At 34.1% G+C, this 24,611-nt stretch overlaps 1 protein-coding gene across 4 annotated transcripts in view; it reads left to right on the top strand.

Moving 5' to 3' along the window:
* LOC102545366 (disintegrin and metalloproteinase domain-containing protein 32) overlaps window positions 1-24,611 on the top strand; it is a 78,643-nt gene that overhangs the window by 31,296 nt on the left and 22,736 nt on the right. For all 4 annotated transcript variants that reach the window (XM_072950250.1, XM_072950248.1, XM_072950249.1 and 1 more), the window contains 6 exons: window positions 25-161; window positions 7,560-7,737; window positions 10,659-10,751; window positions 12,100-12,298; window positions 22,440-22,545; window positions 23,109-23,286. In XM_072950250.1, the coding sequence (XP_072806351.1) occupies window positions 25-161; window positions 7,560-7,737; window positions 10,659-10,751; window positions 12,100-12,298; window positions 22,440-22,545; window positions 23,109-23,286 (891 nt within the window). The remainder of the gene's footprint in view (window positions 1-24; window positions 162-7,559; window positions 7,738-10,658; window positions 10,752-12,099; window positions 12,299-22,439; window positions 22,546-23,108; window positions 23,287-24,611) is intronic.

Below are 24,611 nucleotides of genomic sequence, written 5' to 3'. Positions count from 1 at the left end.
GAATTTTCTTTGTTGTTACTGTAGTATCCCAAGGAGATAACTTTAGAGGCGTTTTCAACTATTGTCACCCAGATGCTGGGACTCAGTCTGGGGATATCATATGATGACCCAAAGAAATGTCAATGCTCAGCGGCCACCTGCATAATGAATCCAAAAGCTATGTAAGTTTTTAAAACATTAGATATGTTTATTGGTTATGTTCATTTTGTTTTAAATAGTTGAAGGGAAAAATTTTAGTATTTGCTTATAGCACAAATCATCTATAAATGGACCATGTATTAAAAAATATAAATATGAAATTTTAAGGGTCAAAGGAGTATGGATTGAGGTTACCATTAAGAACAAAGATTAAAGAAAAGAAGATAAATCCAAGCTGCAAGATACATTACCAAAATGATTCTCCTTAGGCTATGTATTGTCTGAAATCATTTAGTAAAGATATTTAAAAATACGTCAGCAGGCCAAAACAAGTGGCTTTTGTTTTTAGACAGAATTTTCGGTTCTGCTTTTAGTAAATTAAGTGGGAAAACTACAATCTAAAGAATATACTATTTGTGTGACTTCGGATAAATGACTAGAACTTGCTTGCTTAGATTTATTTTTCTTATCTTTAAAATGGGAATGATCATGCCTATTCTCTTATGCTAAGTGTGACCTAATCCTAATTAAACAATCAGAAATCAAAAATGAAAACAAGCCGTTAATTTTTTAAAGCATCCTCTTTTTATAGTTACTCCTAAGCACCACCTAAGGCTAACTAAAAATAGCTCAAACTCAAACATATGTATTTATATATACACATATTACATTACAAATTAGTTCTACATGGATTATATATAAAAACAATATATTTTATACATATAAAATATTACATAATTTTGTTAAATATGTAATAAATTAAAATATTATAAAATTATTTATTAAATCAAATATAAAATTTATATAGATATATAAAAATATGAGAATTACCATTCTGGGCCTGTTGTCCATTTGGCCAACTATTCTCAAGTATGCTATGACAAGGTGTTTTGTGTAAATCACCTAGAGTCTAGTATTAATGACAATTAAAAATAAGATGTTTACAGTATACTTGCTATGTGCTAGAGACCATTCCACACATTTTACATATGTTGAGTCCTTTGATTCTCACAACATCTTTTTAGGGCAGGTCCTATTATTCCCATCTTTACAGATGAGAAACTGAATTATAAGAAGGATATCTCTCTGGGGTCAGATAGCTAGTTTGTGGCAGACCTGAGTTTTCAACCTAGGCCTTCTGGCTTTAGAAACTGTGTTAATAAACCTTTAGTTTTTATGGTGCTTTTATGATATTTAAAGTGATTTCATACATATTCTCCAATCTGTTACAAAACCTTGGTGATGTGTGTAGAGCAAGTATTATCTTAATTTTTACAAAATCTCACAATGGATATATAAAGTCTATCTATAAATGCAGATAGATACATCTTTTGCATCTCCACAGTACATCTCATACATTGTTTTATGTAATTTTCAAAGAAAATATTATTATTTCTATTTGTCTTTTTCCATGGATTTTTTTTTAAAAGACCTGGAGTACAGAGAACCTAAATGACTCTACACTGGATACACAGTTAGTAAGTGGCCAACTTCAGCCCATGTCAGTCATGTCATCAGTGGTTTATTGGGCACCTGCAATAAGCCAGGGGGTTGAATTAGAGACTTTGCTTGTTTATTAACCTGTAATCCTCTCAGTAACCCTATGAAGTGGATGGGTAATATCCCTATTTTGTTGATGAGAAAACAGACTTAGAGAGTTTAATCACTTTGCCTAAAACCTCCTGAGTCTCAAGATTTGTACTAGTCAACAAGTTTATCTAACTCAAAGCTTCGTTATTTTCTCTGCTCCCTACTGACTTCATATAGAAGACAGTTAATATAGTGGAATTAATTTAAAACAGGTAGCAAGAGAACGTTAAAATGTATTTGTACGAACTTCATTCTTTATTTCTGTGATCCTTGTAACATTATTTTGATGACTTAATTTATACCTACTTTTTAAAAGTGGGTAAGTCATGTCTGAAACTCCAATTTTCAACATAGTCTATACAAACAAGTGAGTTCATAAATGGAGGGAGGAAAGAGGCATAGAAAATAGTGATAAATATGAATGTAGGAGCTTAGGGAAAACTTATGGTGATGGTTTACTCCCCTATCCAGTTGCATTATTTTACAGAAAGGCAAAAACATTTGGAAGAAGCATGGAGTTATCATTCGTTAAGAGAAATTAAATAATTTTATTCATATTGCTTTCTCTTAATTCCCTGTCAAGACCAATTTTATTAAGCTGTAAGAATTTGGAGAAGAGGGGATACCATTTTGGAGTAAGGAATACATTGATGGTAATGTGAGCTTTGGAGTCTTTCACTTGTTTGATTTTTTTTCTAACCCTATTTTTCTCATCTGAAAAATGAAGATCATGGTAGCTGCATCACACAGTTATTGTGAGGATGCAGTTAATCAAGAAATATGTAAGTTATTTATCATGTGCTACACTCTCTCCTTTCTGAAGAGTAGGGAAGACCTAGAAGGTATTAAGATAGTGGTGGTAGGGATCCACAAGAGCAGTGAGAGTATGGAATTTGGGCAGGGTGGGGTTGGGGGGGAAGTGTAGACAAGAGACAGACCCTGAAAGGAAAGTGAAATAGTGTAAAAGAGAAACTTCTTTTCACAAAAGAGTGTCAAGTGCTCACTCTAACTTCAGAAAAATGGTAGAGAGAATTGTGGGTGGTTTTGTTTTGTTTGGTTTGGTTTTGCTTAATTTGTTTCTGTCAAATAATTTCTCTGTTCTTTGAATACAGAACTTAGACTAGTTATATCATAGTTTCAGTAAGCTTTTATAAAATAATTTGGGAACAAAGTAACAGCATTAGAATTTAGAGTACAGAATCTCAACTAAATGAATGATAAGGAAAACTCTAGATAAGTGATTCAAATAAACTTTGGGAACATATGTTCTTAGTTAAGAACTGCCATGTGGGTAGCAAAAAGGTAAATAATTAGGAATTATATACAGTTAACTATAAATAGTTTCTAGATACAAAATATTATACAGTTTTTTAATTAAAAATTTTCTTCACCTTTCAGTTTTAGTGGTAAGATCATCAAAATTTATGGTTTATACCAAAATACCTGTTAATATTTAATAGTAAATATTTTATTGAAGGATTTATGTTCAAAGATGAATTTTTGAGCAAAAATTACCTGAATTTGAAATCTTAAATAACTGAATTCTGCTAATTTACAAACTATCTGAATTTGATAGGTTTCTAGCTTCTCTGACATTTAATTCAACTTTTTCTTTTAATTCAACTTTTGTAAAATGCTGATGACAATAGCAACCTCTCTGGTTTGTAGTGAGGATTAAATAGTCAAGTGAATAAAATATCTGGCTAATAATAGGTGCTCAATACATGTCAGTTTCCTCCTTGCCTTACAGATTTATACCATATATGGAGAGTAACTCATCCTATGGAAATTTTCTCTGCAGTTATTTTTATTAGTGGTATATGGACAAAATTATATAAAATTTTAATTAATATACAATTTCTGTGAAATCTTTGAGAAAGGTGAGGATTAAGCACAGCACAGTCTGTTTAAAAAATTTATTATTAAGAAGAATCAATAGACAGTTCTACATTTACTTAGAACTTTGTGGGTAGTGAATTACATTAACAATAAAGATGACAAAATTCCTGCCTTAAGCAACTTATAATTTAATGAATTATCATATTATATATGTAGTACAAACCTGTGAATAAACATTGAAAAGCCATTAAAAGAGAAGAGATTCAAGCTTTCAGGTTTGATTCTTAATTTGGTCAATGGAAAGATGGAGGAAATAGAAGTTTAAAGAGTTGTTGATGTACGTCTGGGAATTTACTGAAGTGGATGCTGGTGTTCTCCACACCATCATTTCAGTTGTATTTCACCTGGGCAGAGGCATCATACACATATATAGCCAGACTTCTCTTTATGCAAGGATTTGCATATAACAACACTGAGAAGTTCAAAACTTTCTCTTAGGTGGATTTAGTTTGTAATGCATATAAAAATAAAATTAATCTATTCTTTTTTCTTCCAGTTTTACTGAGGTGTAATTGGCACACAGTGCTGTATAAGTTTAGAGTGTTCAGCCTAATTATTTGATTTACATAATAATGAAATGGTTATCACAATAAGTTTAGTGAACATCCATTATCTCAAATAGAGAAAAAATTAAATAGAAAAAAATTTTTCCATGTGATGAGAACTCTTAGCATATACTGTCTTAATAAATTTCATGTATAATATACAGCAATGTTAATTATATTTATAATGTTATATATTACATTCCTATTCCTTATAACAGGAGTTTGTGCCTGCTGACTACTTTCATCCAGTACCCACTTCCCCCTACTCCCGTCTCTGGTTACCCACATCTGATCTCTTTTTCTATGAGTTTTTTGTTCATTACTTCCTGTTACACAACATAGTGATTTGATATTTCTATACATTTCAAAATGATCACCACATGTCATGTTATGTTATGTCATGTCATCATACAAAGATGTTACATAGTTACTATGTTCCCCACACGCTACATTTCATTTCTGTTTTGCAACTAGAAGTTAGCACCTTTTAATCTCCCGCACCTATTTCTTACTGCTCCTCCTCCCCTCTGGAAACCACTTGTATATTCTCTGTATGTATAACTGTTTCTATTTTGCTATGTTAGTTTATTTGTTTTGTTTTTTAGAGAACACATGTAAGCGAAATCATATAGTATTTAGCTTTCTCTGACTAATTTCACTTAGCATAATACCCTCTAGTTCCATAAATGTTATAGCAAACGGCAAGATTTCATTTTTTATGGCTGAGTAGTAGTCCATTGCATTTATACACACCACATCTTCTATGTCCATTCACCTACTGATGGGAACTTAGGTTAACTATTGTAAATAGTGTTCAAAGGAACATATGGGCACATGTGTCTTTTCTAATTTGTGTTTTTGTTTCTTCAGATAAATACACAGGAGAGAAATTGAGGGATTGTATGGTAGTTCTATTTTGAAATTTTGAGAAATAGCCATACTGTTTTCCATAGTGATTGTACCAATTTACATTCCCACTAACAGTGCACGAGGGTTTCCTTTTCTTCACATCCTTGCCAAAACTTATTTGTTGTCTTTTTTATAATAGCCATTCAGTAGGTCACCTTTTCATTTTGTTGATGGTTTCCTTTACTGTACAAATGCTTTTTAGTTTGATGTAGTCCAATTTCTTAATTTTTGTTTTTGTCTCCCTTGCTTGAGGAGACAGATACAAAAAAATATTACTAAGACTGATGTCAAACAGCTTACTACCTGTTTACTTCTAGAAATTTCATGGTGTAAGGTCTTATATTTAAGTCTTTAATCCATTTTGAATTTTTTTTCTACATGGTGTGAGAGAGAAGTCTAGTTTGATTCTTTTGCATGTAGCTGTCCAGTTTTCACAGCGTGATTTATTGAAAAGGCTGCCTTTTCTCTATTGTATATCCTTGCCTCCTGTGTTGTAGATTAATTGACCTTTAAGTGCATAGGTTTATTTCTGGGCTTTCTATCCTGTTCCACTGATCTATATGTCTGTTTTTGTGACAGCACTGTACTGTTTTGATGACTGGAACTTTGTACTATAGTTTGAAATCAGAGAGTATGATACCTTCAGCTCTGTTCTTTCTCAGGATTTCTTTGGCTATTTGGAGTCTATTGTGCTTCTATACAAATTTTAGAATTATTCTAGTTCTGTGAAAAATGCTGTTGATATTTTGATAGGAGTTACACTGCATCTGTAGATTTCCTTGGGTAGTATGATTATTTTAACAATATGATTTCTCTTCCAGTCCATGAACACAGTATTTCCATTTGTCTGTGCCATCTTCAATTTCTTTCATCAGTGTCTTACAGTTTTCCGAGTACAGGTCTTTTACCTCCTTAGTTAGATTTCTTCCTAGGTACTTTATTCTTTTTGATGGAATGGTAAATGGGATTGTTTTCTTAATTTCTCTTTCAGATAGTTTGTTGCTAGTGTATAGAAATACGTCACATTCCTGTATATTAATTTTGTATCCTGCAACTTCACCGAATTCATTGATAAGTTCTAATAGTTTTTTTGGCAGTGTCTTTAGGGTTTGCTATATATAGTATCATGCCATTTGCAAAAGGTGACAGTTTTATTTCTTTCTTTCCAATTTGGATTCCTTTTATTTCTTTTTCTAGTCTGATTACTGTGACTAGGATTCTAATGCTATATTGAACAAAATTGGTGAGGGGGAATGCTTCTCTTATTCCTGATCTTAGAGGAAATGCTTTCAGCTTTTCACTTGTGTGTGATATTAGCTGTGGGTTTGTCATATGTTTAGATCTGAAGTGAGTCTCTTGTATGGGCTTATGTATGGGTATTATTTTTGTATCCATTCAGCCACTCTATGTCTTTTGATTGGAGCATTTAGTCCATTTACATTTAAGTTAGTTATTGATAAGTATATACTTACTGCCATGCTGTTAATTGGTTTGATGTTGTTTTTGTAGTTCTTTTTTATTCATTTCCTCTTCTTTTTTTCTCTTTTCCTACAATTTGATGCCTATCTTTGGTGTTATGTTTGGATGCCTTTCTCTTTTCTGTGTGTGTATCTATTACAGATTTTTGGTTTGTGGTTACCATGAGGTTTACATATAGCAATCTCCATATGTATGTGATTATTTTAAGTTGTTGATCTCTTAAGTTCAAACACATTTTAACAACCCTGTATTTTTACATCCCACCCTCAATGTTTACAATTTTTGACATATTTTACAGGTATGTACCACATTTTCTTTTTCTGTTTCTGTTTCTTTTTCTGCCAGTGGATGTTTTGATTGCCTCCATATCTTGCTATTGTGAATATTGCTGCAGTAAGCATGGGAGTGCAGATATCACTTCCATATCCTGATTTCAGTTGTTTTGGATATATCCCCAGACGAAGGGTTGCTGGATCGTATGGTAGTTCTATTTTTAATTATTTGAGGACCCTCTATGCTGTTTTCCACAGAGGCTGGACCAATTTACACAAACAATGTACCAGGGTTCCAATTTCTCCATATCCTCACCATCACTTGTTACTTTTTTTTCCCCTAAGAATCATAGCTATCTTAACAGGTGTGAGGTGATATCTCATTTTTTTTTGATTTGCATTTCCCTGATTATTAATGATGTTGTTCACCTTTCATATACCTGTTGGTCATTTATGTCTTCCTTGGAGAAATATCTATTCAAATCCTTTGTGCATTTTCTAATTGGCTTATTTAGTTTTGCCCATTGAACTTAATTTTGTTTTAAGAGGATATGTATTCTAGTGAATGAAATCACATGACTTCTTCAAGAATGACTTTGGCCTCTAACCACTTGTTATGAACATTTATCATTATTTCTTGGATTAACATTTTGAAATTAATTTATATGATATAGAATTGTGTTTTCAGAAGTATGCTGTCAATGATATTATATGGATTCGTCTTTAGGCAATCCAGTGGTGTGAAGACTTTTAGCAGTTGCAGTTTGAGTGACTTTAAAAATTTCATTTCAAATATGGGTGCCCGGTGTCTTCAGAATAAGCCACAAATGCAAAAGACTCCGGTATCAATCTGTGGCAACGGCAGAGTGGAGGGAAATGAAGTCTGTGACTGTGGTACTGAGGAAGTAAGTCTGATAACTAGGAAAATTGATAGATTTATCATTTTAGTTCATCACTTTGTCATAAATGCTATATATCTCAAATATGACTGAGTACCATGCAGAATATTGGCAGTAATGAAATCAAGGTTGAGATACATACAAGAATATTCTGTCTAGGTTTAATAGGTTGAAGAGTTTTGCACAAATAGATGAATATTCCAAAAAATTTTTGCTGATAGGAAAAAAGGGGAGTCGAGAATGACCTTCTGGTTCTAGACTAAATTATAAAAACTTTCCAAACCTGTGCTTAACCTTGTCTTACTGAAGATTAGTGTGTGATAGACCATCAGATTTCCTTTGGTGGTATTGCTTCACAATGGAATCAGCAGTATGGGGAGGAAAGACTGTTAATGTTAAAGTCTGAACATTGGGTGATTTTGATTATTCACTTGATAGAGAAGCCCTGAAAATAAAAGAATGCCGAAGGTCCAGGTTATAATGCTTCCAGATAGTTCAGGATTTGCAGCAGTACTGCAGATATCGTAAATGTCTGTGATTACAAGATAGACAGAAATGATATTAGGGTTGAATACATACATGGGTGGGAACGAACATGGGTGTCATATCACATTGTTTCAGTAGCATGCCTTTGTGTTATGTTTTACCATTCTGGTAGAACAAGTCCTTCCTTTTTATTCATCTTCATCTATTTTAAAATCAGTTTTATTGGGGCATAATCTACATACAGTAAAATTCAACTATTTTATGTATACAGATAGATGACTTTTCACAAATGTACATAAGCATTGGTACAATTCAGATACACATTTTTTCTTATTTTAAAATTTATCTACAACACTATGTTAATTCCTATTACACAACATAGTGATTCAGTATTTGCATGCATTTCAAAATGATCACCATGATAAGTTCTAGTTATGATATGTCACCATGCAAAGATATTACATGGTTATTGGCTATTTTCCCCACCTTGTACATTTTATACTCATGACTCATTTATTTTGCAACTAGAATTTTGTACTTCTTATTCTCCCTCACCTATATCCTTCCTCCCCCAAGCCTCTTGCTTCTGGCAACCACCTGTTTGTTCTCTGTGTCTATAACTCTGTTTCTGTTTTGCTATGTTTGTTTATTTGTTATGTTTTTAGATTCCACATAGAAGTGAAATCATACGCTATTCCTCTTTCCGACTTATGTCACTTAGCATAATACCCTCTAGGTCCATCCATGTTTTTACAAATGGTAAGATTTAATTCTTTGTTATGACTGAGTATTATTTCATTGTATATATGTACTATATCTTCTTTATGCATTTGTCTATTGATAGGCATTTATGTTGCTTCTGTATCTTAGTTACTGTAAATAATTTCTTTACATAAATAATCATCTAATCTATGGACAAAAACAGGTTTTATTTCTTCTTTTCTATTTGTGTATTCTTCACTTCAGTTTTTAGTCTTATTGCATTAGCTAGGACTTCCAGTAAGATGTCGGAAGGAGTGGTAAGAGGAGGCATCCTTGCCTTGTTCCTTTTTTAGGAAGAAAATTTATGGTTTCTCACCATAAGTATGATGTTAGCTATAGGTTTTTTCTAGATTAAAAAAACATCAAATTGAGGAACGTCCCTCTATTCCTAGTTTGCTAACATTTTGTGTAATAAATGAGTGTTGGGTTTTGTCAAATGCTGTTTCTACAGCAATTGTTACGGTCATTGATTTTTCTTCTTTAGCCTGTCAGTATGATGGAGTACATTAATGGATGTTTGCATAATAAACCAGCCTTGCATACTTGTGATAAATCCCACTTGGTTGTAGTGTGTAATTATTTTAATACACAGCTGGATTCAATTTCCTAATTTTTTTGTTGAGGATTTTTATGTCTATGTTTATGAGAGATATTGATCTGTACTTTTCCTTTCTTGTAATATGTATGTCTGGGTTTGATATTAAGCTAACACTTACCTCACTGAGTTAGGAAGCCTCACACATCAATGCTGGGAGAGTAATGTGTCTGTGATTCCATGGGGTGAAGACAGTAGGAGCTCCATATTTAGTGCTTCTCCTAGATTCTCTCTATTTGCTTCTCCTGGCTGATTTTAATTTGTATCCTTTCCATATAATAAACCGTAACTGTCAGTATAACAGCTTTCAGTGAGTTCTGTAAGTCCTTCCAGTAAATTATCAAACCTGAGGGTGGTTTTAGGAATCCAGTGAACTTGTGATTGGTGTAAGAAATGAAGGCAGTCCTGGGAACTCTCCTACTTTGCAGTGGGCCTAAACTCTACCCACCCTTTTCCCCCCAGCTTTATTGAGGTATGTTGTACAAATACAAATTGTATATATTTAAAGTGTACAGGTATACAACGTGATGTTTTGATGTATGTATACATTGTGAAATGATTCCCATGGTTAAACTAATTAACATATCCGTCATCTCACACAGTTATCATTTTTTGTATGGTGAAAATATTTCATCTATCTTCTTAACAAATTTCAACCATATAGTACAGAGATGTTGAGTATAGTCAACTAGCTGTACGTTAGATCCTGAAAACTAGCTCACCTCATAAGTGAAGTCAAGGTACCCTTGATCAGTATCTCCCCTTTCCTCTCACCCTTCAGGCATGGTAACTACCATTCTACTCTCTGTTACTGTTATTAAGTTTCTGGAAAAAGTTGTTTTGTATATTTTTCCCAGTTTTCTAGTTGATTATAAGAGTTAGCAAGGTACCAGCTACCTTGTTTGGATCCAAAGTAAAAGTCCCACCTTGGTATTTTAATTGTTTAGAGATGCAAAAATATGTAAATGTCTACAGCATTCATATTGTTCCCCTCAGATAAAAAATTAGCCCTTAATACAGCTCCTGCTGAAGTCTGTATTATCGCCATGATGTATTTATACTTGTGCATTCCGCTCACTTATAGCAATGTGGAACTGATAGCTGTTGTAATCCTCGAACTTGTATGTTGCAACCAGGTGCAAAGTGTGATACAGGATCATGCTGCAACAACTGTCAAGTAAGATTTAAGTTTATCATTATCTTCCCAGTATGTAATGAATTATGTCTCGGATACTGTAGGATACTTAGACACTTAGCACAAAGTCAGAATAAATGACTTTTCATATAAAGAAAAAGATACTAAATTCAGGATCATGTGTCTGATTTTGTGAAATTATAGTTGGATGTTGAGGCCTTTTTCTAATGGCATTATTCTCACCAATGATGCTGCTGGTTTTAAGCCTTGATTGAGACCTGTTTCAGAATTCTTTGCTACAGAAGATCTCTATTCAAAGGGACTTTTTACATTTATTTTATCCAATATTTACATTTTTTTGAATAAAAATGTTGTTTTAGGTTGTGGTGGGTATCTCCAGGTATGTAATTGAAAGATATGGCAGCTTCCCATAAATGCATAAATAATGAAACTTACTGGAATTAACACTTTTCAAATACTACATGTTAATACAAAATTTAAACTATGAACTTGTTATACAAAGATTATTTGACTTAAAGGTCACATTTTAGCTTATTTGGTGAAGATACTAATTCCTGTCTTTTATTTTCCTTTTAAGCTCTTCTACCATATCTGTAACAGATTTGTCACGTGAGAACCCCTCTATTGAACAACCTGCCACTGGTTCTGTGTCCTTCACTGTCCTTGACTGATGCAGTTTTATTTTAGATTTTTCCCAGAATTTTATTATGTAGCTAATTCTTAACCTCTGTGATCTTTTTAGTATCAACTGGAAATCATCAATTAGGAAGTATGATATAGAGGCCCAGCTAAGATTCTTTATATAAATTTTGAGGAGACTATACATGGAAGTGTTAATTAACCATAGGATAATTCAGGAGAAAGATTGCATTTGGGTTCCTGCCTTTCCAAAGACTTCTGTAGCTGAACTGCCTCTTTGATCACCCTCGGTTTCCCACTGTTCATTCTCAGTTATTTAAGTTTCACATTTTCATGGAATTATAAATATTCCATACTTACAGATTGTGGTTTGAATAAGTCTATTTTATTTGGAAATTATCTAAATTACACAGTTTTTGCCCAAAAGGAATAATTGTCCCAAGCTAAAAGCTATTTTTCCTTCCTTCCACCAAACACAAACAAAACTTGGGCTCTCATCACATGTTTGTGTTATACTCTTCCTTGTACCCATGTCATCTCCAGTTCTGGTTGATAACATTCAATTTTTTTTAATATGATTATCATAATGTTTTACACAAAGAAGGTACTAAGAGACGTTAATAGGCACATCATCAAAGTATAAGTGGAATTAGAGCAATTTTGAAATAAATGTTGATAAATACAACAATCCTATATAATGCTTTTAGTTTTATATTTTAATTTCTTCTAGTTTAAGGCAGCAGGTGCTGAATGCAGGCCCGTTGGGCATCCTGAATGTGATATTTCTGAGGCTTGTAATGGAAGCTCAGCAATCTGTCCAACTGATATAACCATACACAATGGACACAAGTGTAAAGATGGAAAAGCTTTTTGTTTTGATGGAGGCTGCCATGATCTTGATGCACGTTGTGAGAGCATATTTGGAAAAGGTAATACTGTTTTTGTAACATCTATATAGATGGTCCTTAATATTTTTATTAACATTACCAAAACAGTGGGCAATTATATATATTTGAATTCTTTATTCTGTTCAACATCTCTATTTTTATTTTTTGAACTTTATTAAGATATAACTGACAAAAATATGTTTAAGGTGTATGACTTAATATTTTGATATGCATATACATTGTGAAATAATTGCCACAATCAGTTATTTAACGTATTTATTGTGCATATATATATATATATATATATATATATATATACCCAGGAATAGGCTTGCTGGATCACAAAGTAGTGCATTTAAATTTTTGAGAAGCCTTTCTTCTGTTTTCCATAAGGGCTGTACCAGTTTCCATTTCCACCAATACAGTATATAAAGGTTCCCTTTTCTCCACATCCTTGCTAATACTTATGATCTTTTGTCTTTTTGATAAAGCTATTCTAAAAGGTGTGGGCTGTGGTTTGATTTGCATTTCCCTAATGTTAGTGATGTTGACCCCTTCTCATATATCTGATGGCCATTTTTATGTCTTGTATTTTGGAAAATGTCTATTTGGGTCTTTGCTATTTTAAAATCTCATTGTTTGTCTTTGTTATTGAGTTGTATGAGTTACTTATATATTTTGAAGATTAATTCCTTATCAGGTATTTGTTAATATTTTCTCCCATTCTATAAGTTTCATTTTAACTTTGTTGACTGTTTCCTTTGCTGTGCAGAACCTTTTTAGTTTGATGAAATCCTACTTTTTAGTTTTTGCCTTCGTTGCTAGTGCTTTTGGTGTCATATCACTGTTAGTGTATAGAAATGCAATTGATTTTTGTATGTTTCTGTATTGATTTTCTGTCTGGATGTTCTATCCATTAAGTGGGATAAAGAAGTCTAGTGTTGTATTGCTTTCAATTACCCCCTACGGATCCGCCGATCTTATGCTTTATATGTATTAGTTGCATATATATTTATAATTGTTTTATCTTTCTGTTGAATAGACCCTTTAATCATGAATTGACTCTTTAGTTCATTTAATAATGAATTTCTTTGTCTCTAGAGATAGTTTTGACTTAAAGTCTATTTGTCTAAGTGTATAACCTTGCTTTCCTTTGGTTCTCATTTGGATGGAATATCTTTTCCATCTTTTCACTTTCAGGCAATTTGTAGATCTCCATTTCTTTGGGTAGTTACTGGGGAATCTGTTTTGTTCCTTTGATGGTGTCTGAGCTTTTGAAGGATCAGTCACTTGTAGAATTTACAGACTGGCTTTGGTGGGGGAAAGACCTCCACTTTTGGGAGGGTGCAAGAGTACCAGCTGGGCGGGATGCAGTGGACCTGTGGGGACACAGCAGTGTATCTGGCTCCAGGAGGGCACAGTGGTATGGACTCTGGGCCTTTCCATCAGCTGTGATCAGCATGGGTAAAGACTGCTGTCTTCCTTGGCAGCTAAGACTGCAGGTGTCTGAGGTGGTTGTGTGGGATTCTGGATCCTCTCTGTGGTGAAGGCTGCTGGGGTCCTTCTGCTCTACTTTTCCTATGTGGAGGAAGGATGTTCCTTCTTGGTGGTGAGATCTGGGGCATGGGTACATTCATGACAGCAGTGCTGGTGTCTGGGGCATGGGCTTGTGCACAACGTCAGCTTTATATGAAATGTTACTAGATGTCTTAAAGCCACTGATCATGGTAGTTTTAAGTGAGATAAAGAATAAAAAGCACTTGGAATATTACCTAGGACACAGTAAGTGCTCAGTTACTACATTTATATAGCACCTTTATTCTGAGATGACTGAATTTAGTAAGTGCTACTAATTTTTTATTCACAGGTGTATATTGCAATATAATACAGATAGTTAAATTATAATAGCCTGAAAGTACTAAAATAATTACCTCTTCCTTATACACTATATCTTGACTCTGAGGCCAGCTTCTCCTAAAAACAAACTAACTCAAAACTGTACCTTAAAAAGACCTCTTTAGCACCTGTCTTGTTAGCAAAATTCCTCTTCTTCTGTTTCAGTCATAAATTCCTCACCAGATTAGTGGGCCCACCTGGATACTGTGTTAGTCCAGAGGATGACATATGATCCAAGACAAGTCAGAATCTCCTTCAGATATTATTTTCACACTGTAGCCACATTGAAAAGACTTTTTTGCGTGTGCTTTGGGAATGGGCCCATTCTCTGTGTGTAAGAACTATTCTGCAGTAGGGGCAGTGAAGCCAAAATGAAGAGAAAAGCAAAGATGAAAGATAGAAACAGAGGATCTTGCTTATTTTTAATTGTCAAGTCAGCTTCACCTTTGAACTTTGTGCTCTTTGCTGATGACTCAGTTAATTCACTTTCATTGCGTAAGCTCACTTAGGTTGGGTTTCTGTCATTTACAACCAAATTGATTTGATTAGTACAGAAATGCCTGAAATTGGGTTCTTATAATTGGCAGATCATAACATGTTTTGAGGCTGAATGGGAGGATGATGAGAAATATTTCTAGCTTAAGAAATAGCAGCCTTGGTTATGCACTATGAAAGCAATTGGCTAAACTGTCACCTGTTGTTAGTAGTCAAACCAATTGCCCATAGCTGCTTGAGTTTTAAAAAGGATTTTGTGTATAAAATGAGTTACTTTTTGAAACCTTTAGAATATAGCTGAAGGTTTTGTTCAAATGTTACCTAACAGTTTATAAAGCACAAAATATTTTTGTACTGTTTTATTAAGTGAGAGCTATTACCCAATGACCCAAGATCATTTTACATCATATATAATATGGTAGTCTATGAAAATGATAAAAAGCCATGTCCACACCTTATGAGGAGAAATGGACATCATCCAGAGCTCTGGAACTTGGAATTCATTGCCATAGTTGGATGTGACTTAGATTTGAAGTAGAGGTGAATGTGTTAGTTGTTGTGTATGAGTCTGTCCAGTTTAGAATTTGTACGTATGAAAAGGTGACTGTGTGTTTTCGTATGTGTCCAGGCACCAGTGGTCTGTGGGTATTTTTTTCACTTTTATTTAAAAAATATTCTAACTGTTAAACAGAGCTGATCTTTCAGTGGGTAAAAGATACATTATTAAACTATTTTATAGTGCATTATTAATAGATAATATAGTAGTTATTTTTATTAGATATAATTATTATTAAGTAGATCATTAAATATGTTGTTAAACTTGTGGATAATTACTAAAATTACCCAATAATTTATTTACCATAACTCTGATAAGCACTACATGGGAGACTTCTGTGGTAAATGTGACTGTTATCATAAGAAAATCCACCCAATGTGTGTGTAGTGGGCCAATGACATTTGATATGAGGGAGAAATAATTATTCCGCTGAAGGGCATGGGAAAGAGTCATCACAGATGACAGGGACAGCATGTGAAAAGATTCCAGAGTGAGAACCAGTATGGAGGGAGCTGAAGGGAAGCCAGACAGAGTGGTAATGAAGAGGGCAGCTGCCATTCTATACATTATTACAGTATTCCAGGAAATGGGTGATTGTAGTTTGGATTTGACAAAAATTGATTTGAGAGCTGTTTAGAAAAAAACTGATAAGTATAGAAGATTAGTGAAATAAAGGGGTTGAGGGAGTGGGAAGTGTCAAGAATTACTCCCAATTTATGACTTTTTAAATAAGAACATGATTATACAATTCCTCTATTGGGAAAAAATTGGGGTGTGGAAAGGAGAGAGTAAAGATCCAGTTTTATACATGCTTAGGTTGAGGTGCTTGTAGTAGGTCAACTTAATTGTGTCTTTTACAACACCATGTACTATAATCCTCATTTCATGGGTTTGATAATTTTCCTGACATCCCATAGCTAATAAAAGGCAGCCAGATTTTCTTGACATCAGAGTTTACATTCTTAATAGTTTAACTATTCAGTACATTTTCTCTTAATCGAGAAAGACTGTGCAAGATAAATTGTCCTGCTGGCGTTGGTAGATAAGTTTCTGTTAGTTACATAGTAACCCAGTGCATTCATTTGGCAGGATGTCCCAAAGGATGGCATCTTTTTTCCCATCCCAAAATACTCCATTCTGGAGCTCAGGGCTTGGTCACTAATCATTTTAGCAAAGCAAGTTCTCTGTTAGAGGTTCAGTCAAGAGAGATAGCAACGTGATAATGTATCAATCAGGATTCTAAACTAGATATGATGGAGCAATTTGGAGGTAAATCAGGATAAAAAATAAAGGAAGCAGGTAGAGTATAAAGTAAGAATAGATTAAGTACCAGTTTGGGATGGATATTCTGATACTGGGTATCAGTCATGGCATTCTTTGCCTAACTTGATTTGTCAGTACAAGACTTAATAGCCTTTATGTATATAAATATACATTTTTATATGTATATATGCACCTGTATTAGGTGTGTATGTGTATGTATATATATGTGTGTGTGTATATATATATATATATATATATATATATATATATATATCTTGGTAGATGATCAATAATTAGTGCTTCCCTTTTAATCTGTTTTCATTTTTCAGTATTTGTTGTTCTTCTGTCTGCTGTATACTCATTACTAAATTCCATCAATAATCAGTGCCTATTTTTGCTCAGTGCTTCTAAGCTGATTTCTGAATCTTGTGTCCATTGCTGTATCTCCAGCACATAGAATAATCCCTGGCACAAAATGGTTGTTCAATAATTGAATAAATGAATAGTGAAAGGATCTTTTACAACTGTAGTTTGCTTTTGCAAGTAGCTCACATATCTGGTTCCATAGTGAGGACTTGAATATTAGTTAGCAAACTTTTTTTCACATTAAGACTACCTGAAGAAAAGGGGATTAAATAATAGGGATTTATTTTGCATGTGTAGTAAAAAAGACAAGAGATTATTTTAGAGTCGGATTGTTGAATTCCATCCTTGTCAAGTTTCTGGACTGACTTCCCCATCATTCTCTTGACTTTCTTCTTAGTGATAGTCAGGTAGTTTCTTTGTTCAAAGGTAGGGAAAAGGGGCTTATGTAGTTCTACTTATCTCTTTTACAAGAAAGAACAGTCTTTTCCAGAAGTCCTTAGCATAATTTCCCTCAGGACCACTGGCCCTGATTGGGCCACATGCCCATGATCTGGCTGCAAAGGAGGTTTAGAAAGGTAATATCTGGTATTTTTCAGTCTTTATGTTGGGAATTGGTTTCTTCTAGGAAGAATTGGAGTGTGAGAATATTTTAGATCGGCACATGAGTTATGAAAAATATTTATTGTAAAAGAAAAAAATCCCTAAATACTGCAAGTACAATGGTAAAGGGAATCTGATTCTAAAACTCTGTGTCAAGGAGTCATGATGGAATTGTGGAGACTGGCAACCTGGATAAAGTACATCATGTCTAAGGAAGGCAGATGAATCTCACTTCTCCCCAAATTATGAAACCTGAGCTGCCCATCATGAACACAGTGCTATATGATATACCAAGATGAGCAAAGAACCAAAGAGGAAGATCTAAGTAAGTTGTTTGAGCAGGTGGCCAAAAGTCCCATGCCACGCACTCCTGCTGCATTGCTAGCCCTTTCTCCGTGCGTCCCTGTGGCTTTATGGGAGTTTCCTAGAACCGGTTGCTGGAGGAAGAAAACAACTGAGGCCTGGTACAGATGACTCTACCTAGTTTTTGACACCACTTGGAAGTGGATGCCCTCTGCATTATTATAGCATTTCTCAGAGGTGTTTTTGAAAAACAATGATCGAGGAAAATTCTCTTATTGAGCAGTGTATCTGGTTTTCTACTTTGTCTGAAAAAGGAGGAATCCAGAGGTAGTCATTGTTAATATTTGACAGTGGCTAATCATGTGCAATTAATTAGGGCTTGAAAAAATAAGATTAAAAAGTTGATGACAGGGAGTTCTGGAGAAGATGTATGTGTTTGTGTCTCTCAGAATGAGGATGGAATATGAAGGTATTTGTGTTGCCCGTAAAGCTCAACAAAGGGCATTCCACATAGAGGAGCCTCTGAATAGTCAGATAAACAAGACGATCTGTCCTGAGATGTCAGCATCTCTCTCCAGGTATCCTATTACGTTCATAGTGAGCCCATGTACGAATAGTTGATGGCTTCAGGGATGGAGACAATGAATGGGTTCAAAAATAGATTTTCCCCACTCAGGTGATCTGACTGCCTCTGTTGCTAAGTTAACAACCATGGGCTAAGTCAACAGCAATGGGCCAGAATTCAGATTCTGACTTAGCACGGTGCTGCGACTGGCCAGCCACTGTGCCAGCTTGATGACATTAGATCTCTCCAACATGTAAGGGCAGTAATTTCCCCTGACTGGAATAGAGACATAATTTACATATGGATTTACCTTTCTGATTATCATACTTCTGCTAGCAGCATTAACCATGGACTTAAAAAACTGGGATATAATTACATAAAGTGAACTTCATAGATCTTAAATGTATATTTCAATGAATTTGAAAGATGCAAATATAATCCTCACTCCAGTTAAAAGGTGGAAAATTTTCATCAGCTCAGTAAATTCCTTTGTATCTCTTTTCTTGTCAGTTCCTTTAAAGCGACAACGGTTATCTTTCCTATTATCATACGTTAATTTTACCTGTTCTTGAACTTCATATAAGTGAAGTATTTCATGGTATAAGTATACTGCAAATGATTTTTATATTCTCCTGTTTATGAACATTTGGATTGTTTCTAGTTTTTTTTTCTATCGTGAATAAAGATGTTTTGAACCTTCATATATAAGTCTTTTTGTAAATAAATGTCTTTGTTTCTCCTAAGTAAAGATTTAGGAGTGGAACTGCTGTCTTAGGGTAGCTGTATGTTTAATTTGATGAGAAACCTGCTCACAGTTTACTAAAGTTGTATTACTTTCTGTCTCTACCAGCAACATGAGAATTTCAGTTGCTCCATATCTTTGCTCACATTTGATGTTGTCAGTCTTTTTAATTTTAGTTACTTTAGTGATTGTAAAATAGTAGTTCATGGTAGCTTTTATGTGCATTTCTATTGCGTATAATTGTCATTAAGAATGCTGAGCATATTATTTGGTGCTCATTTGACCACATGTATGATACATCGTATATATATATCTTCCTTTTGCAGTGTTTGCCTATTTTTAATTAGGCTTTGGCCTTTTCATTATTGATTTATATGTGTACTTTATATATTCTGTATTCAAATACATTTTAAGTTATAAGTATTGTATTTTTTCCCAGTATGAAGTTTCCCCCTATACGTTTTTAATGGTGATTTTTGATGAGGAGAAATTTTTCATTTTGAGGAAGTTTAGTTTATCAAATTTTTTTATAGTCAGTCTAAGAAATATTTGCCTACTCCGACCGAGGTCATCCACATATTTTCCTATGTTTTTTCTAAGAGGTTTTGATTTAACTTTTAAATCAAATTAATTTTTGTGTATGGTGTGAGATAAGGATTGAGATTTATTTTCCCCTCATAAGCTTGTCCACATATTCCATCATTATTTCTTGGAAAGATGATTATTTTTCATTCATTTGATTTGATAGATCTGTTAAAAATCAACTGATGATGTAATAAAGTTCCATGTCTAGATTTATTCTACATTGACCTGTCTATCCTTATGCTATTGGTTACTGTAGTTTTTAGTAAGCCTTTATATATTAGGTGGTATAAATCATTCCATTTTATTCTTTTTCAATATTGCTTTGGATTTTCTGAGTCCTTTTCATCTCCACATGGATTTTAATATAAGTTTGCCAATTTCTAAAAAAAAAAAAAAAAGCCTGCTAGAATGTTGTGTCAGATTTATAAATGAATTCTGGATGACTGACATCTTAACAGTGTTGTGTTTTGCAACCCATTGATATGATAGATAGCTGAGAAAAAGCCCCAAACACTAATGAGAGAGGGTATTCAAGGGAGAAACGAATAATAGGGCTCGTTGGTGCCTTTAGAAGCAATAGATGGGCTTGTACAAGTTGGGCTGGGTGAAGAGCATTCCTAACCTGGTATTCTCAGATTCACAACTAAACTGATTAAGCATTGTGGATACTCACAACATGACCTGTCCTCACAGTATGTATACAATCACCTTGATGGGCCAGTGTTTACAAATGGTGGAAAGAGTCAGAATTAGGAGAAGGTAAAAAATTAAAAAGAATAATGGGGAAAATACACATCATGGAAAGGGCTAGTAAATTGGAGAAACCCTCTTTTAAAATTTTTAGTGAAGTATGGTTGATACGGTGTTTCAGGTGTACAGCAAAGTGATTCAGTTTTACATGTATGCACACATACACATATGTATGTATTCTTTTTCAGATTCTCTTTTCCATTATAGTTTATTACAAGATATTGAATATAGTTCCCTTTACTATATAATAGGTCCTTGTTATTTATCTATTTTATATATGGTATTGTGTATCTATTAACCTCAAATTCCAAATTTATCCCTCCCCCTTGGTAACCATAAGTTTGTTTCTATTTCTATTTGGATATAAGTTCCTTTGTATCATTTTTTTTTATATTTCACATATAAGTGATATGATATTTGTCTTTTTCTATCTGACTCATGTCACTTAGTATGATAATCTCTAGGTCCATCGATGTTGCTGAAAATGGCATTATTTCATTCTTTCTTATGGCTAAGTAATGTTCCTGTGTGTGTGTGTGTGTGTGTGTGTATGTGTACACACCTCACAGCTTCTTTATCCATTCATCTGTATTTAGGTTGCTCCCATGTCTTCGCTATTGTAAATAGTGTTGCTATGAACACTGGGGATCGTGTCTTTTTGAGTTAGAGTTTTCTCCCAAAAATGTCCAGGAGTGGGATTGCAGGATCATATGGTAGCTCTATTTTTAGTTTTTTAAGGAACTTTCATACTGTTCTTTACAGTGTCTGCACTAATTTTACATTCCCACCAACAGTGTACAAGGTGGAGAAACCCTCTTGATCTTAAAAGAAAATGGAGAAGGATTAGATGAGAATTAACAATGACTAAATAAACATCATCTTAATTAATTCTCATAACAATCTATTGAAGTAGCTATTATTCCCTACTTTTATATTTTATAGACGGGCAGTCAGACTCAGCAAGGTTTGTTTGGGGGAAGGTAATGGCTAGGTAGAATTCTAAGATGGTCCCCATACTCTTCTGGTGTACATTTCTTGGATAATCCCCTCTCTTTGAGTTGGGGGAGAACCAGTGAATATATGATGAAATAGTTCCTATGATTAGATTATATCATAAATATGAAGGGATTTTAAAGAGGTAGTTAAGGTCCATAATCAGTCGACTTTGAATTAATCAAAAGGGAGATCATTCTCAGTGGGGCCTCCCCTAATCATGTGAGCCCTTAAAAGATGGGAGAGGTCAGAAGATTCTCTTGCTGGCTTGGAAGAAATAAGCTGCCATGTTGTGAGAGGGCCATGTGACCAGGACCTGAGGGGGAGCTCCTAGGGGCCAAGAGCAACCCCTGGCAGATAATTAGGACTAAAATGGAGCCATGGCTGCAAGAAAATGAATTCTTCCAACAACCAATGAGACAGGAAGAGGACTCCAGCCTCAAATGAGACTGTGACCCCAGCCAGGAACTTTATTTCCGCCTAGTGAGACCCCAAACAGAGAACCTACTTGTGCTTTGTTGGACTTCTGACTTAACAGGAACTGTGACATGGGTGTTGTTTTAAGTTGCCAAGATTTCGGTAATTTTTCACACAGCAATAAAAAACTAATATACCAAAGAAGGAAAAACAGGTAACTATATGGGTTGGCAATTTTGGTCCCTTCATTTTAGATTTCCTGAAGATAAGAAGTTTCTTCATGAGATTTTGTTATAGACCTGCCTTTTTATAAATTCCTACTCAGAATCTAAGAGAACAAATATAGTTTTCTTGTGTTACCTGTCTGTTGCTGTCTTTCACAGAGGTTGCTCTCAAGGCTTCCACTTCTATAACTTTCCCCTACCCTCATATCTTTTGTGGTGGAAATTACTGAAAGTGAAGTAAAAGGAAAAATAACCATGGTTATTACTTTTCACTTTAATTCTTTCTCTTTTCTTACAACTTCACCAGGAAACTTCTGAATAGATAATAATAATAGAGAAAAAGGCAAAACAAACATAAAATATGAGGAGATGGAGAAAGATGGAAAAGAAGGGAAATGTTAATCCAAATATATTTTTAACTTTGACAGGTTCAAAAAACGCTCCATTTGCCTGCTATGAAGAAATACACTCTCAAAATGATAGGTTTGGGAACTGTGGTAAACAAGGAAAGAGTTACAAATTCTGTGCATGGAGGTATGCTATGAAAATATTAAAAATACTTGTCCTGTGTTCCGTAAGATCCTATTTTTGGTTTTTCTCTATGTATGTCATTCATTCCAGTGGTTTCAAGTATTGCATGTGTATGGGAGTGAATCTGAAATCAAAATCTCTAACCTTGACATCTTTCTTGTGCTCCAGGCTTATTACATTTCAATCTAATTTTTAAACATTTGTATATGGATGATCATTAGACCCTTAGGTCTGATCCAAGATTGAAACTAATAATAGCCCTTGCATCTTTCCTCTCTGAACATACTCATGTTTTAAAAAATAGAAATACCATCCCTATTCACTTGATTGCTTGCCCAAGCTGAAGACTACCCAGTATCTGTTAAATGAATTTTAGTTTCCCCTGCATCTGAAGAGCTAGTTATTTGAAATTGGTCATAATTTTATTTTAACAAATATTTATTAAGAACCTACTATGTGCTGGACACTGGGCTAGATACTTGTTAGCAAAGCATACATGGCCCTTGTATTCATGAAATTTATAGTGCCTAATGTATAATAACCATATAATTTTATTATGTTTGCAGGAATCTTATATGTGGAAGATTAATTTGTACCTACCCTTCTCAAACTCCTTTCCTTCAAGAAGATGCTTCTGTGATTTATGCTTTTGTACGAGATGTTGTATGTATAACTCTGCACCACAGATCAAAAAATGAAGATCCAATGGAGATAAAAAGTGGCTCTATTTGTGATGATGGGAGGGTAAATGACTTAAAATTCATTTTTTAAAAATTCTAGTTTAAAAATGTATATATGGAAAAGCAAAATGAAAGAAAAAATCTAGTTTTATTTATTTCTTTAATAAATATTTTCATTTAAATTACAGTTCATTTCCGGTTGTATGTAACCTTAAATATTTGGACAAGGAGAAAATGAATAAGCTTCATTTGGTCTCCAGATAATAAGAGGGAAATGGAAATGTTTGATCTCCTTTAGAATTTCCATTTTCTGAGCAAAGAAATTCCAAGTGTTTTGGGGCTGGAGTGGGGAGGAGAGAGATCTTAGGAATACTTGTAGTTAAATATTCCATAACATGGAAAGGCACTTTTTTTCTAGAAGAAGAAACAAGAAATCCCACTTAGTAATATATGTCTCTTTGTGGCCCAGTAGATAAAAGTACAACTTAGATCAGGTTGCTTAGAATCAATCTTCACCTCTTATTTTTTGATATTTTGCAAGTTACCTAACCAGCCTGAGATACCGCAACTGACTGTAAAGTAAGGATAATAATAACATTTACTCTGTGGAGTTGTGGCAAAGATTAAATGAGATAATAGTATAAAGTGCTTAGCACGATGCTCAGCACGTAGTAAGAGCTAAATATAGGTTGGCTATTATTATTGCTATTATAATTTATTACCTATGAAACCAACCCAAATCTACAGAAAACATGGAATAAAGTTACTTAAAAGCTCATTTAATTCCTACTCAGATTTTTGCTCATGAGGAACTATAATATAATATAAAGTGTAGGCTTTGAAGACAGATGCCCATAGATTTGAATTTTGACTCTTCCACTTACTTGATAGATGATTTTGAACAAATGATTAAAAATGTGAAATGACTGTGTATGTTAATAGCCACTTTTGGTGGTCTTACAGTTTAAATGATGTTTACTATAGGTAAAGTGTATGTATATATATGTGTATACACACACACACACACACACACTCTCTCTCTCTCCTTAATATTAGCTTCCTCTTCATGCCTAGAAGTCATAAATGCCTCTTTGAAGTAGGTGCATGCCAGGGAGCTCAGTAGATACATTTATGCCATGGAGCCAAAACAATTAAAAAGTGAGACATGGAGTAAGTAAGCACCTGGAAGGTCAGAGCTGACTGAAATTGAGTACTTCCCTTCTCCCAGAGCAGTTAGGTGCTGATGAAGCACCAGCAAGGTTGGCTCTGGTTAACTAGTTTCTCCTCAGGGCAGCTTTGTTAAGAAGCACAGAGTGCTTGGGCTATTTCAGAATGGTTCCTTTCCCCCTCCTCCTGCCAGAAAACAAGAAAAATGTTCTCTAATAGTTA

The sequence above is a fragment of the Vicugna pacos genome, chromosome 26 (assembly GCF_048564905.1).
Source record: "Vicugna pacos chromosome 26, VicPac4, whole genome shotgun sequence".
NCBI classification, from domain to species: Eukaryota; Metazoa; Chordata; class Mammalia; order Artiodactyla; family Camelidae; genus Vicugna; species Vicugna pacos.
This window is presented reverse-complemented; position numbering and strand designations above follow the sequence as displayed.